At 39.5% G+C, this 16,577-nt stretch overlaps 1 protein-coding gene across 8 annotated transcripts in view; it reads right to left on the reverse strand.

The window, feature by feature from the left end:
• fra (neogenin protein frazzled) overlaps positions 1 to 16,577 on the reverse strand; it is a 348,970-nt gene that overhangs the window by 55,890 nt on the left and 276,503 nt on the right. For 7 of the 8 annotated variants that reach the window (XM_071677937.1, XM_071677943.1, XM_071677941.1 and 4 more), the window contains exons 2-6: positions 7,508 to 7,670; positions 7,218 to 7,363; positions 5,979 to 5,996; positions 3,248 to 3,409; positions 718 to 988 (exon numbers count right to left, since the gene is read on the reverse strand). In XM_071677937.1, coding sequence (XP_071534038.1) covers positions 718 to 988; positions 3,248 to 3,409; positions 5,979 to 5,996; positions 7,218 to 7,363; positions 7,508 to 7,670 — 760 coding nt within the window. The remainder of the gene's footprint in view (positions 1 to 717; positions 989 to 3,247; positions 3,410 to 5,978; positions 5,997 to 7,217; positions 7,364 to 7,507; positions 7,671 to 16,577) is intronic. The other variant, XM_071677936.1, reaches the window with a different exon arrangement.

Raw genomic sequence — 16,577 nt, forward strand, 5'->3', positions numbered from 1 at the left:
GAAAACAAAATATCTAACATCAGTTCCCTTTTACAGTGGTTAGAAATTTTACATTAAGTGGACCTCTGTGGTGTAGCAGTTAGCAGTGAAGACCATGAAGGATTCACAGGCCCCCACCTGGGTTCAAGCACATAGGTTCAAATCCTGATAGCAGCAGTCGGTCAACAGTCAACCCAGACGTTCATCCTCCCCTAACAGTTGGTGTGTAAAATGGGTACCTAGCCTTGGCTCGGTTATATATATAAAAATGTTGCCTTCATTTGGGTGTTCACTTGCCCACCCCATCTCCACCAACATAAAAAAAAGTACACTTTATGATAAAATATCTGAATTGTATAAAAATGGAAGTGTATCCATATTCACAGCATGAAAGTACAAAGAGTACCTCCCCAAAATATTTTTCAAAATTAAACATCCTCACACATTCAACAGCCAAGTCCCAAAGGCAATACCAAAGCCTAATGAAAAAGAAATCTTACCAATGGTTTGGATATCACATTAATAATGAATCCACTGTCTGCATGTATAGTTTCACAAATAGCGTGGCTTGAAATACTAAATTTTATATTGGTAACCTAAGTATACAATCTCATGTGCATGAATATACCCAAGAATACAGTTTTCAAAAAGAAAGCATACAGAAGCACAGATCATATGACAAGATACTCACACACTCTAAAGCATATTTCAGGTTTGTTTACTGCTAATATTACTTACGCCATGTCTATAGTTGCACCATCCTTTAACCACACAACAGTTGGTTCAGGGTATCCATTGGTTGCACAGTCTAGTGTTATGTTTTCCCCAACTGTGCCTACAACCGACTTTGGGCGTGCAATGAATACGGGAGGCTGGGGATCACGAAGAGCAAATCCCTTCTTTACTTTCAGTATGGCTTGCTGTGATGTCTTCGTCTTATCAAGGCTCACAGCTTGGCAATAATATTCACCGTCATCAGATGTATCTACATTTTCTATTTCTAAGGCACCTGGGAAGAAAAAGCTTGCATATTAACTCTTTTTATTTTGTTAAACCAACATATCAGCAAAATTTCAGTATATAAAAGTACACAGGCACTACAAACCCAACAAAGTTTATTTACCATACAATAAGCAAATGGTTAAATCAAATGCTATATACATATATCTTTGAAGGAATAGTAGTTCCAACAATATTATATGGTTGTGAGGTATTGGCTATTGACTGGGTTGTACAGAGGAAAGTGGATGTGTTAGAAATGAAATGTTTGTGTCCAATATGTGGTGTGAGGTGGTTTGATTAAGTAATGAAAAGGTAAGAATAAGAATAATGTGTGGTAATAAAGAGTGTGGTTGAGAAAGCAGAAGAGGATGTGTTGAAATGGCCTGGAAATATGGAGAGAATAAGTAAGGAAAGGTTGACAAAGAAGATATGTGTCAGAGATGGAGGGGACAAGGAGAAGCGGGAGACCAAATTGGAGGTGGAAGGATAGAGTGAAAAAGATTTTGAGTGATCAGGGCCTGAATATACAAGAGGGTGAGAGGCATGCAAGGAACAGAGTGAATTGGAATGATGTGGTATACCGGGGTTGACATGCTGTCAATAGACTGAACCAGGGCATGTGAGAAACATCTGGGATAAACCATGGAAAGGTCTATTGAGTCTGGATGTGGATAGGGAGCTGGTTTCAGTGCATTACACATGACAGCTAGAGACTGAGTGTGAATGAATGTGGCCTTCTCTGTCTGCTTTCTTGGGGCTACCCAGCTGATGAAGGGGGTGGCGATGCTGTTTTCTGTGAGGCGGTGTGGTATTGGGAATGAATGAAGGCAAGCAAGTATGATTATGTACATGGGTATATATGTATATGGCTAAAGAAGAGCACTTGACAGCCCCTGAAATGCTGCCATGGGGGAGACCAAGAAGGAGATGAATAAATGGAGCAATGAAAGCTTTGGTGTATTGGTGGCTTGAATATTCAGAAAGGCAAGCATGGGATAGAATGAACTGCACTGATGTAGTGTATGAAGTGAAATGCTGTCAATGGGCTGAACCAATCTCCACACAAGTGACAAAATTAGTTAGCCAGCTTCATATCTGGCTGTTGAGCCAGGGTCACTAACAAAGGCTTCACTTCTAAGTTACTCAAGCTCTACAATGGCACCATACCTCGACAAGAAAAAGAATCCCCTAGCATCCTCTACAAATAATTTACCCATTCCACCCTAAATTTCACTTCACCTGCCATTCATCGTGTCAAAAGCAAATGTAGAAAAGCTGCATACCATACAAACTACACTAAGAATAGTCACCAGCTGTATACCAACTACAAACATCTAATACCTGCACTGAGAAACAAAAATTTTTCCAATAAAATCCCACCTGAATATACTCAGCACTCTGTTCTTTGCAACAACACTTGACCCTTCTCATCCAAACCAGTCCATAGCTGACCACCAATGCCAAAAAGAAATAAAAAGCTCCCTTCCACAACAATCTATAATCTGAGATCTCCCTCACCCAGAGTTAAATACCATCTTGCCAAACATAAACCCATCTGAAACTACCCTTCCCAGACATGTACAAGTTACACTTTCCTAGTCTATGTTCTGGGTACCAACTATCTCTCTAACACATAAAATTCTACTCAACACAAAATACCTCATGCCCAAGAAGGAACTTCCATAATGAAGACAATGAACGCTCGCCTCACACAGATATACACATGGACCTCTATGGTAAGGTGGTTAGTGTAAGTTACTGACCATCGTGCATGCATGGGCCACCTGAGATCACACCCACATGGATTCTAATCCTGCTCACAGCAGCTGGTCCACCATCCACCCAGCAGTTCATTCTACCCTAGGGGATGGCCAATAGAATAAGTACCTGACATAGGCTAGGAAGTATGTGTGTGTGTGTGTGTGCATGCACACGTAGGAGTCATGACACATATACAAGGTTAAGAAGATGAGGCAACATGAGTGTACAACTTTCCCCATAAAACACAAATAGTAATCACATATCACCATACTTCTTTGACCTACTGTCCTATCCAATAATGGTTTGCTTCCCTAGGGGTTCTGGGGCATAAAAAGGTAAAAACATATAGAATATATTCTTTTGATCTGATCGAGGAAAAGGGATTTTGCATACTATTCTAAGAGATTTGTATGTGTGACTGAAGGCGACATCTCGCCAGAGAAAATAAAATTCATATAAATCTATTTGTTTTCCAGTTTTCTTCACATCCAATCTTTATACTCACCAGATGGAAGGCGTGTCATTCTTGAGTCAAGCTCCAGAAGGTGACCATTTCTATACCACTTGAAAGCTGGCGGAGGATTGCCATCAATGGCACAGGAAAATCGTGCACGCTCACCTTCAAATACTGTCATACTTTGAGGTTGATCCTTAAACTTAGGCAGTGCTGGAGGGGAAAAATATTCTCTTGTTAAATGACATACTTGTCAAATAAGGAAGTAATTCTCCAGGAAGGCACAATATCACTCAGACAGCCATGTCCTTCCACAATGAAAATCTGTACTCTTTAGCAAATGCAGTGTTCATTCACTAATACCCAGAAATCTTCATCACTCACATAAAAGTAGCGTAGCCATATAAACACAGCTAAAAAAACTGCCCCAGCAATCAATACTATCTTATCCAAATAGACCAGTCATTGCAGATTTCACCATACATGAAAAGGTAACTGTTAATCCTACAACGAGAACAAGTCCTTAAAATTTGCATTTTTTATCATGTAATTTCCATATTGAATATTGTTTAAGATGCATACCTGTTCCTAATATTTACAGATAAAAGTAAGAAAACTTGATAAACTTTTATGACTTTCTGTGCCCTGAGAATTATCAGCCAATTCCATCATTTCACACATACATGATTCCCAAGGTAAGACAGGAACCCAAGTACTAATGCTAACATCTTACAATGTTGTCAATTTTCACACAGTCTACCTTTTTCAAAGTACAGTATTACAATACTGATTTTTCTAGCATTTGCTTTCAATTGCTTGTATATACTCATTTGAATTCCCTTATCCTGTGGCTCCTCTGCTCCCTTAACAATAAATGAAATATGATCTTAATGCAACGCCAAGACAAAAACACTCCCTTTCATCATTTTCCATTATTTCTTCACTCTTCATATATCCAGCTGAGCTTTCCCTAACAAAATCACTCAAAAATCAGCCATTATGGGGTCAAAGGGACGATTCATATCCATACTTATCCACCTTAAGCATAAACACTCAAGTCATTCATCTTTAGCAACATATGCTCTTCTCTCTCCATCAAAACTCTTTACTTGTCTGACAGTTTCTTCCTCACCTACATTTTCATTTATTCCCATCTTACATAATTCATCCACCATGACACATAGTCACATACGTCTTTAACAGAGTGTATATCATATCAATGTTTTGTTTTCCAGTGCCTCTACAACAGTATCACATTGATCAAACTACTGGGGAAGGCATGATCTTTCTGCCCTCAACACTTTTCTGTTATGTAGGTTATAGCTTACATTACAGGATTCTCCTAAAAGTTTTAATCGTGTGTGTTGTCACACTCATCGCCCATTAATATCATAGTGCAATGAGAATTAGTGCTTATACGAGTGTTATGATTCTCTTTCCTGAATGGTTCACAAACTCTAGCCTACCATCTCCTTTGAAGATGGTTAAAATTCCAATGATCTGACTTCATAGTTCACAATCCCACATAGATGATAAAAAAAGGTATAATTCTGAGATTCAATAGAAAATAATCCTAGCATGATATTCACATACATCAATGACATAACATGACTATAAGCTATTTCTATTCTTACAGATTTTCATCACATGCAGAATGGTACGTCTCAGATCATCGGTCATGCAATAAACTTCTGAGGAGCACCCTAAACTGGTATGTACAGTAATTTATTTCCTACAAGTACATCACTCACAATTATTTGGTTTCACAAGGGAGCACATTACATGCAATATATTATGCGAGATGATAGCACACGCAGTACATTACATATGACTTAAAAACAGAAACAGAATATTGCAGACTATGTAATATCTTGAATGACAGAAACATGTAATGCATTAAATGTACTAAATACAGCAATCAAAGACAATGAGAGAATGATATTTAACACCCAGAAAGATTAGAAAGCAGTAAAATGTTAAGCAAAAATTCTGCTACGCAGAAGCAACAACAATTATGCATGACTTTGCCTTACAAGATACGCATTCTACAGCTAAGACAGCATCACCCTTTTCTTTCTTTAACATCATACAGTTAACCATCAACTTAATAATACAGAACTTAGTTTCCAAAAAATGACATCCCATGATGAACTTTGAAATATATGCATTGTCCCCTTAAATGGGAAATATGAACAAGAGAAATTATCATCCAGTATATGACAAATAAAATCATACAAATCACAAGGAGGTAAGTCAACTCCATTTCGACATTCCTGCCATTTGCTAGCCTGCAGAGTGAAGGTTTGGGATCCCATTTCTGAAAACTAATTCCTATGCAAGTTGCACCAATGTATGCACTTGAGAATGAGCTTATGATGATTTACAGGATGAACACTTCAAATTATGCAAGTATTGCAATCATCATCCCTCAACACCTATAGTAAGGTGAGCTGGGAGTGAATGACCAAAAATTGATAAGTTGGGTCTTACATCAAAAATTCAATGAAAGAAGTCTTTGATGATGGATTCTGGTAAATATAGTTCCAAGTACACAAGGAAATGATTTCTAGGGCATTGGATGATCAAGATTCTGGTTAACAATGTTCTGAATGACGAAGTTGGTGAGCAGTCTTGATTGATTCATACCTTTAGTTAACATGGCCAAAGATAAATGAAAGAGTTTGGATACCAAAGATTTAGACGTGACAATGAGGGTGCTGCAATAGTATTCCACGAATATGAAAGTATAAAAGTCATGCACAAGAGATAAATGCGTTATTACCATCCTCTTCCCAGCCGCCTGTTTGGAGAAGGAGCAATGAATCATGTTAGGGTATCTATTAGATGAATTCCTATTCCATGCCTCTCTAATATTCATTTTTTTTATCATTCAAAACTCACTTTACAACTTTACAAGCATCTGTTTCAGAAATGCAATATGTATATCCTAATGAGAATGAAACAGCACTGTCCTAGAAGGCAGAAACTAAAAATTCACTCGAGTCTGTCTACTCAATATCGACAAAGTATCACTAATCTCTTTCAGTTGTTCTCTTCAAACTATATACAAATATTCATTTGAATACAATGCACTTCAAAACTGTTCTGAACTGGTCATTGGGAGATTCTCAGTCTCTCTTTCAATGTGCAATGTATCCACTTCACGTACCAATATAAAGGAGTAAATGATGATCTACACAATAATTATGTGAAACAAAATACTAAAAATGCACTCAAAAACTTTGGAGTTAATGATGACAGGTTTGGATCAAGCCAAAAATCATAATAAACAAAAATATAAAAGCACAGAAAAGCTTTAAAACCTGAGGTTAAACCAAAATACGATTAAATATCGGCAAATCAATTTTTCAATGAAAAATGAAGTGCTGAAGCCATAAAAATGCCATATTCAATAAGTGACAACCAACAGGAGATTAAGAAACCTATTAACCAATGAAAATTAATTGCTATCGGGTGGTACTGTACTGCAATCAAAGGGAAGTTTACTACGTGATATCTATCACGAATGAGATTTCACATCACAACCTTTCTTAAACTTTATTACTAAAAAGTGTGTAACCTACTCATTACAATTACTACTCATAAAACAACTTGGAATTTCTTGCAATAATATCTAGAATAATATTTGCAATGCAGTGTGCACAGGAGATTTGCATATGCGTGAACAAGTATCTATAATTTTCTACAAAGGTATCTATGGGTTACTGCCATATATACAGAATTAGTGAAGGAGTACATAAAATTTCATTTCAATCATTTTTGAAAGGTTTCATGGAGCATCAGAATATTACCATTCTATTATTTGGGACTCTTGAAAACCTTGAAGTTAGTGTGAGACTACTAATTCACTAATCATCATATAGTTATTTCAAACGAAAAACTTGTGAAACATGAAATCAACCCCTGGCAGAGGTACTGAGTATACTTTTCATGTCTCGTAAAAGTCTCTCATCACATGACTGGAGATAATCAAGAAGTATAATGACTACTAAGTACTCACCAACAATACTAAGTCTCGCCCTTGTTGACATGATAGTGCCAACTCCAGGCGATGATGCTACGCACTGGTATATGCCTTCTTCAGTCTGTTCAGACCTTGGCACATTCACCGTGGAGAAGTATAATGTACCATTGGGGAAGACTGATCTGAAGAGAGGTATATGGTATATTTGTATCAAAACTCGCAAATCATGATCTGAACTTCAATTCAATTAACACATCAAGTGGCATAAATCATGTTCAAAATGAGGGTCACCCTCCTAATAGTAAAACTATACTGATAGATCATACCTGTGTGAGTCACCTGAAGTATCAACAGGGGAATTATCTCTTCGCCATGTAAGCGTAGGTTCTGGATACCCATTAGCAATACAGTGTAACCACGCTGGTCCCTTTTTACGTACCACTGTGTCCACTGGCTCCAAAGCAAATGAAAGTCCACCCCAAATTCCATCTGCAAGGACAAGATTTCATCAGAAACCTGAAATATGGCTGGAAATATTAATCATCAAACATTTCAGCTTTATTAAGAAAATAATCATAATATGCTTTACGTATCAAACAAATGTAAATGATTACTGATAAAAAACATCATCTGGTATTTCATACTGTTGGAACATTAGACAAAAAGCAGAAATATGTGTCCTTATACATTAAAATGTTTCAAGTTTGGCATTCAGAAACTGGTCAAATCCCACACCCTTGCATTCGCACAAGTAATTGTGGTTAATGAAGTGCCACTCGTGTTTTCTGAATCTACCACTCTAATGGATGAGCACTATCCAAGTATATACTTATTTCATGACTGAGGACGACATCTAGGTACAAGCAAAAGCATGTGACGCATGACACCCTCACTGTGGGAGAATGCTCGTCAAACTGGGGGCCCACTATTATGTCTGATGACAATAACTCAAGAGATTTTTGAACCCTTTAATATTTCTGGTGAGCAAAAAATTAAAAGAAGAACTCTTTTAAAGTTATGTTAAGGCCACTGAAGCCAATAAGATGGTCATGAAGAACTCTGGGGAACAGACGCACCATGATAAATATGTCTCAATGACAGATGAAGAGCCTGTGTCACTGGTGAAGTCTAATATCCCAATCTATAGCAGCCCAGGTTACTGGGTTGGTGTTAATTGGTCGAAGTGGCCCATTCAGCTGTGTTGAATGACTTGAGGCACTCTATCATGACCGGGGAAATGAATGCCTAGTCTACACTTACAATATGTATCTAATGATTATTTCACCAGATATATAACATCACAAAGTCTCCCATGCCTATCGGGCCAGAGGGGATGGGGCCAGAGGGGAACTGTTTCTGAGTGTAAGATGGGAACTATGCTCTATAAAATCCTTTTTTTTTTTTTCAGAAAAGACAATTGAAGCACGCTCATTGACTGAAGATAACAAGGTCAGCCACTGTTACCCAGTCCTATGTAATATAATATATGGAAATTATGACGCTGCCTATTTCCATACAGTACTCTGTACTTCTGGGTATATATATATATATATATATATATATATATATATATATATATATATATATATATATATATATTTTTTTTTTTTTTTTTTATACTTTGTCGCTGTCTCCCGCGTTTGCGAGGTAGCGCAAGGAAACAGACGAAAGAAATGGCCCAACCCCCCCCATACACATGTACATACACACGTCCACACACGCAAATATACATACCTACACAGCTTTCCATGGTTTACCCCGGACGCTTCACATGCCTTGATTCAATCCACTGACAGCACGTCAACCCCTGTATACCACATCGCTCCAATTCACTCTATTCCTTGCCCTCCTTTCACCCTCCTGCATGTTCAGGCCCCGATCACACAAAATCCTTTTCACTCCATCTTTCCACCTCCAATTTGGTCTCCCTCTTCTCGTTCCCTTCACCTCCGACACATATATCCTCTTGGTCAATCTTTCCTCACTCATTCTCTCCATGTGCCCAAACCATTTCAAAACACCCTCTTCTGCTCTCTCAACCACGCTCTTTTTATTTCCACACATCTCTCTTACCCTTACGTTACTTACTCGATCAAACCACCTCACACCACACATTGTCCTCAAACATCTCATTTCCAGCACATCCATCCTCCTGCGCACAACTCTATCCATAGCCCACGCCTCGCAACCATACAACATTGTTGGAACTACTATTCCTTCAAACATACCCATTTTTGCTTTCCGGGATAATGTTCTCGACTTCCACACATTTTCCAAGGCTCCCAAAATTTTCGCCCCCTCCCCCACCCTATGATCCACTTCCGCTTCCATGGTTCCATCCGCTGACAGATCCACTCCCAGATATCTAAAACACTTCACTTCCTCCAGTTTTTCTCCATTCAAACTCACCTCCCAATTGACTTGACCCTCAACCCTACTGTACCTAATAACCTTGCTCTTATTCACATTTACTCTTAACTTTCTTCTTCCACACACTTTACCAAACTCAGTCACCAGCTTCTGCAGTTTCTCACATGAATCCGCCACCAGCGCTGTATCATCAGCGAACAACAACTGACTCACTTCCCAAGCTCTCTCATCCCCAACAGACTTCATACTTGCCCCTCTTTCCAAGACTCTTGCATTTACCTCCCTAACAACCCCATCCATAAACAAATTAAACAACCATGGAGACATCACACACCCCTGCCGCAAACCTACATTCACTGAGAACCAATCACTTTCCTCTCTTCCTACACGTACACATGCCTTACATCCTCGATAAAAACTTTTCACTGCTTCTAACAACTTGCCTCCCACACCATATATTCTTAATACCTTCCACAGAGCATCTCTATCAACTCTATCATATGCCTTCTCCAGATCCATAAATGCTACATACAAATCCATTTGCTTTTCTAAGTATTTCTCACATACATTCTTCAAAGCAAACACCTGATCCACACATCCTCTACCACTTCTGAAACCACACTGCTCTTCCCCAATCTGATGCTCTGTACATGCCTTCACCCTCTCAATCAATATCCTCCCATATAATTTACCAGGAATACTCAACAAACTTATACCTCTGTAATTTGAGCACTCACTCTTATCCCCTTTGCCTTTGTACAATGGCACTATGCACGCATTCCGCCAATCCTCAGGCACCTCACCATGAGTCATACATACATTAAATAACCTTACCAACCAGTCAACAATACAGTCACCCCCTTTTTTAATAAATTCCACTGCAATACCATCCAAACCTGCCGCCTTGCCGGCTTTCATCTTCCGCAAAGCTTTTACTACCTCTTCTCTGTTTACCAAATCATTTTCCCTAACCCTCTCACTTTGCACACCACCTCGACCCAAACACCCTATATCTGCCACTCTGTCATCAGACACATTCAACAAACCTTCAAAATACTCATTCCATCTCCTTCTCACATCACCACTACTTGTTATCACCTCCCCATTTACGCCCTTCACTGAAGTTCCCATTTGCTCCCTTGTCTTACGCACCCTATTTACCTCCTTCCAGAACATCTTTTTATTCTCCCTAAAATTTACTGATAGTCTCTCACCCCAACTCTCATTTGCCCTTTTTTTCACCTCTTGCACCTTTCTCTTGACCTCCTGTCTCTTTCTTTTATACTTCTCCCACTCAATTGCATTTTTTCCCTGCAAAAATCGTCCAAATGCCTCTCTCTTCTCTTTCACTAATAATCTTACTTCTTCATCCCACCACTCACTACCCTTTCTAAACAGCCCACCTCCCACTCTTCTCATGCCACAAGCATCTTTTGCGCAATCCATCACTGATTCCCTAAATACATCCCATTCCTCCCCCACTCCCCTTACTTCCATTGTTCTCACCTTTTATATATATATATATATATATATATATATATATATATATATATATATATATATATATATATATATATATATTTTTTTTTTTTTCCAAAAGAAGGAACAGAGAACGAGGCCAGGTGAGGATATTTTCTCAGAGGCCCAGTCCTCTGTTCTTAACGCTACCTTGCTAACGCGGGAAATGGCGAATAGTATGAAAGAAATATACATACATATATATATATATATATATATATATATATATATATATATATATACATATATATATATATATATATATATATACACAAATGGAAAGCATGTTTCACAAAGGAAATCTTTCCTGTAGGGTCAAGAAATGCATCATTTCCTTCATAGGTGATGTACTCAGACACATGGTGGTGGCTTTGCTTCGAAACATTTGAATCTGATTTGAATACGAAAAGTTTGAATAGTTCATTAATCCCTGATTTGCATATACAGTGGGTGGGTGAATCTGAGTTTTGAATAAATGTAGGGACAGTGAATCCCTGTTTTGCATATAAAGTGGGGGGTGAATCTGAGTTCTGAATGTATGTAGGGAGATTGAACCCAGTTTTAGCAAATGCACTCACTAGAAGGGTTTCGCAAATGCACTAGAAAATTGACTAAGTTTTGCATGTAGGTTGGGAGAATGCATTCAAGTTTTGCATATAAATTTAAGGGAATGAATCTAAGTTTTGCATACAAAGATGGCAGAGTAAATACATATTTTGCACACGTTTGGGAAGTCAATATATGTCTTTTTAGATATAAGTATCAAATTCATGCATACGAGATCTCTCCCACACTGGATCACATTCCTATATATCTATACACATCTAGGTTGAAGTAAATGCTTATAGAACCTGTCCCGTCACAGGGTCACAAAACGGCTATATATATCTTTATAGACATCCAAATCGAAATACCATTAATTACATGTCCCCCACGAGACAGATTCCTATATTCTTAATAAACTCCCCAAATTCACAATATAACTTTAGAAGCACATGAAATATGGCATAGATAAGTGGAGAACATGCCTACCAAACACTGAATTTTATAGATAATTGAATCCAAAAAAGATATATGTAGCCTTGAGATGGGCACATTTAGATATCAAATGGTACATGGTAATGAACATTATCACACCACATCTTCCCTCTTGCCCATATCCCTAGAGAATTAGCTGATATCAAAAGACCTTTTTTAAGAGCGAAAAATTATGGAAAATACCACACTTTAAATCACCTCACCATGGCAACAATGATCAAATACTTTTAGAAAACGTGCGTCAAACCAAAAAAAATTTAATCATCAATATGTCTTTGTGTATTAACGATTTCCTATATCATAACCACTTTATTTCTATACATAGTTCGTTAGTTGTGTCAATTCCTCATTTATCTACTGCCCTGTTCATTCTCTGGGTTGCCAAGGGACGAAGACGTGGGGAAAAAAAAGGGGGAAAATTCAACCCAGTCATTTTTTTTTCCCTCTTTTCACGTTCAAATTTCGTACTACAGACGACATATTGAAGTTCAATATGGCTTTTAATTTCCGAGGGGAAAAACCCCTCAAGTAATGGTCAATTTACAGAAAGATGAGGAGCCAAAGACAAAAATGAAAATAACATCTGATTAATTACTGATATTCGACATTCTTTTTTTCTTACAAGTTATGGAAGAAATTACATACATGTCCGTCGCCTTGCCTTGCACACAGACTTACATAAGTGTAGAAAAAAAAACGTACATATGAATGAAATATAGATGAATGCAGAGAAAGTAACTTCAAACACGAATGAAATTAGCCCACAAACACGTTCAAAAACATACTCAACACGTCTGAAATTAAGATGGCATTACTGAACACACAAATACGTCTAAATGAAAGGTGTAAAATCGACTAAAAACATGTAAAAGAAAAAAATTTAAGGAAATACCATTGTACATTCAAATTACACTAATGGCCGCCATTGCCATTCTCAAAATATTGGAAAAAAAAAAATAAAAGGCCTGATTTACACCCTCCCCAGCATCCTACGGACACGGGCATTGCCAGACTAATTACACACGTTTTTTTCTTTTACAGATTTACACTGGGGGGGCTCCTGGTGTAAATCCTCACGAGGGTAAATAGGCCAAAGTTGACCGAGCAGAGGGGTAAACAGGGAGAAGCAATATGGCGGAAAACCTCCCACACAGCCATACAGTCAATTTGACATTATTGGCGTAAAAACAACAAATCTCTGCATATATCATGAGGTTTCACTTAATTTAATTCGCAGGGAAGAGGAATATGGCATTAAACATTGCGCCATCTTCCCCATATATATTACAACCGCTGGTATAAACATTAGTTCTACGTCTGGCAGGCAGGCAGGCAGCCAGCCAATTCCACAATTAGACATTTTAAGCATAAAATAATTCATTAATTAATCAATCATGGCTTAAATTATGTCCTGCCCAGCCCGACCATTGCTATAGACCTTTAGGTCAACGAGAGAATAACGAACTTTCTATAAAAATAGAGACATTTATCTTTATCGTCTGTCAATAAATACAAGATAGTAAATTGGAAATTATGTCTAGAAAATAAGAGGCTATGTTGCCGATACTGTATATTTTGCCGGCACACTGCGTTATTCCTGTATGTGTGTGTTGTCGTTGATCCTCACGTTAAACTCTGTCGTCCTTATTAAACGACATATTCCCCCTTCGTTAAACTCCCCTTCCGTGGTGATTGGTGTTCTAATTGGTCCTTGAGCATTGGCTCTCGTTGAACACCGTTGTTGTACCTCCACGCCAAACGATATATTCCCCCTCGTTAAGCACCCCTCGTGGTTATCGGTGTTCTAATTGGTCCTTGAGCATTGGCTCTCGTTGAACGCCGTTGATGTACCTCCTCCACGCTATACGGACAGAGGGAGGTCGTCGTCGCCTCGTTAAACGTGACATATCTCTCGTTACACCGCCCTTCGTTGACCGCCAACCAGGCAGTGATGGAAGGCCACCTTTCTCTCCCTCCCTCACTCTTGGATTCACCACCAGATGGCGCCACACCTGCTAAAGGCCCAGATGGTTTCACTAGAATCTTAAGATCACATTTACTCCACATTCCCACACCCCCACGTCATCCCCCGTATAGCACTCACCACCGTACGGCCGCCCCCCACATTCCATCACAACGGACGGCTCGCCCTTATAGCTCTGGGCCGAAGGGTGTGTGTGTGTGTGTGTGTGTGTGTGCCACCACCCCCTCCAAACACACAACCTCCCCTACCCCATACACTCCTCCAAAGCCCCTAGCCCCCCCTTTTCCCCTCTAACCCCCCTCCTCTTCCTCCCCTCCCTGGAGATCAAAGAGGGAACCCCCACCCCCCTCCAAACACCCACCCCCACCCCTTACACTCCTCCAAAGCCCCCACCCCCTTACACTCCTCCAATGCCCCCCCCACCCCTACACTCCTCCAAAGCCCCCCGACCCCTTACACTCCTCCAACCCCCCCCCGACCCCTACACTCCTCCAAACCCCCCCGACCCCTACACTCCTCCAAAGCCCCCCCCACCCTTTACATTCCTCCAAAGCCCGCCCCACCCCCTCTCTCCCCCTCTAAAACCCCCCTCCCCCCCATGGAGATCACAGCAAGGCTATGGCGTCTCCTTGGGGGGGGGGGAAAAATGAAAGGTCGCAATCATTTATACACAACGGCAATTCTGTAAGCATATGCTGGCTCCCAGGAGGGGGTTGTGTGGGGGGTTGCGTGGGGGGGAGATAAAGGTCACCTCCCCCCCCCCTCAACCTTCCATTATTTATCGCCTTATCAACCATTTATCGACCTCGGTGGCAAGCAGCTGTATTAATGCATTATGTCTCTCCTACAGTAGGTTAATACAGCTCCGGGTAGCTTGTGGTGGGGGGAACACATCTCCCCCCAACTCAAGCCGCTCCCCCCCCCTCAACCTCCCATTATTTATCGCCTTATCAACCATTTATCGACCTCGGTGGCAAGCAGCTGTATTAATGCATTATGTCTCTCCTACAGTAGGTTAATACAGCTCCGGGTAGCTTGTGGTGGGGGGAACATCTCCCCCCCACCTCAACTCAAGCCCCCCCACCTCAACCCCTCCCCTCCTCCCCCCAACTCAACACGACCGCCACTTCGTGCGAGGTTGCGTCATCGCCTCACCCCCCCATATAACCCCCCTCTCACCCCCATGTAAACTCCCCCAAACCCACTGGTAAATGGGTAAATGGGGGAAGGGGGGATGGGGGAGGGGGGTGGGGGGTCGTGTAGCAGCAGCCACAACAGGGGGTCTGGACGACCGACCCCTCCCCCCCCAATCAGCCCCTCCTGGTAGAAATCGGCCTTTCCCCCCATTAAATATCGACCAAAATCGGTCAAAGTCCTGGTAGAAATCGGCCTTTCCCCCCATTAACTATCGACCAAAATCGGTCAAAGTCCTGGTAGAAATCGGCTTTTCCCCCATTAAATATCGACCAAAATCGGTCAAATACCTGGTAGAAATCGGCTTCGACCAAAATCGGTCAAACTCCTGGTAGAAATCGGCTTTTCCCCCCATTAAATATCGACCAATATCGGTCAAATTCCCTTTCATTTCGACCAAATGTCACCCTTTTCGTCTTCAATAACGGGTCTAACTCTCTCTATACACACCTTGGCCAAAAATGGTTGGGTAATGGTCAAATTAGAATCCTAGTGAATTTAAACTCTCATAGAGCCAATTATGGCCATTTAAATAAACATCAAACATATATTAGCCACTAATGTCATTCATACATGTAATTGCCATAAATATAATCTAATGTAATTCCTTGAATTCTTCTTTTCTAAAAGAAAAATTAAATTTAAATGCTCAATGGAGCCAATTATGGCCATTTAAATAAACACCAAATATATATTAGTCATTAATGTCATTCATACATATAATTGCCATAAATATAATCTAATGTAATTCCTTGAATTCTTCTTTACTAAAAAAAATTAAATTCATAGCGTTATTATTAATTCTAATTACATTGATCCATATGCGTTTTTATTTTTAACATTTAAAAATTATAATTATCCGCTATTATGCACGGATGTTAAATTTGTTTTATTTCTTTTTTTAACCTTGTTCATTGCTAAGCTTAATATTGTTGAAAAAACAATTAAACCTTTGAGAGCATTTACAAAATTAAAGTGAGGTTTTATACTTTATTTAAAACGGCTGACTTTAAACGATGGATCCCAGAGGGGTCTTCTACCCCCCCCACACACACATACACACACACACACACACACACACACACAATTCGTTTTATATCAATTGATTTATATTTCTCTCTTGTGTCTCCCCTGATGATGTGATTATTACACGAAAGTGCACTTGGGAATTTACCGTGTTCCATTCCCCCCGTGGACTCATAGGAATATATATATATATATATATATATATATATATATATATATATATATATATATATATATATATATATAATGCCCATATTACCACAGCT

This window comes from Panulirus ornatus, chromosome 26, assembly GCF_036320965.1.
Source record: "Panulirus ornatus isolate Po-2019 chromosome 26, ASM3632096v1, whole genome shotgun sequence".
NCBI classification, from domain to species: Eukaryota; Metazoa; Arthropoda; class Malacostraca; order Decapoda; family Palinuridae; genus Panulirus; species Panulirus ornatus.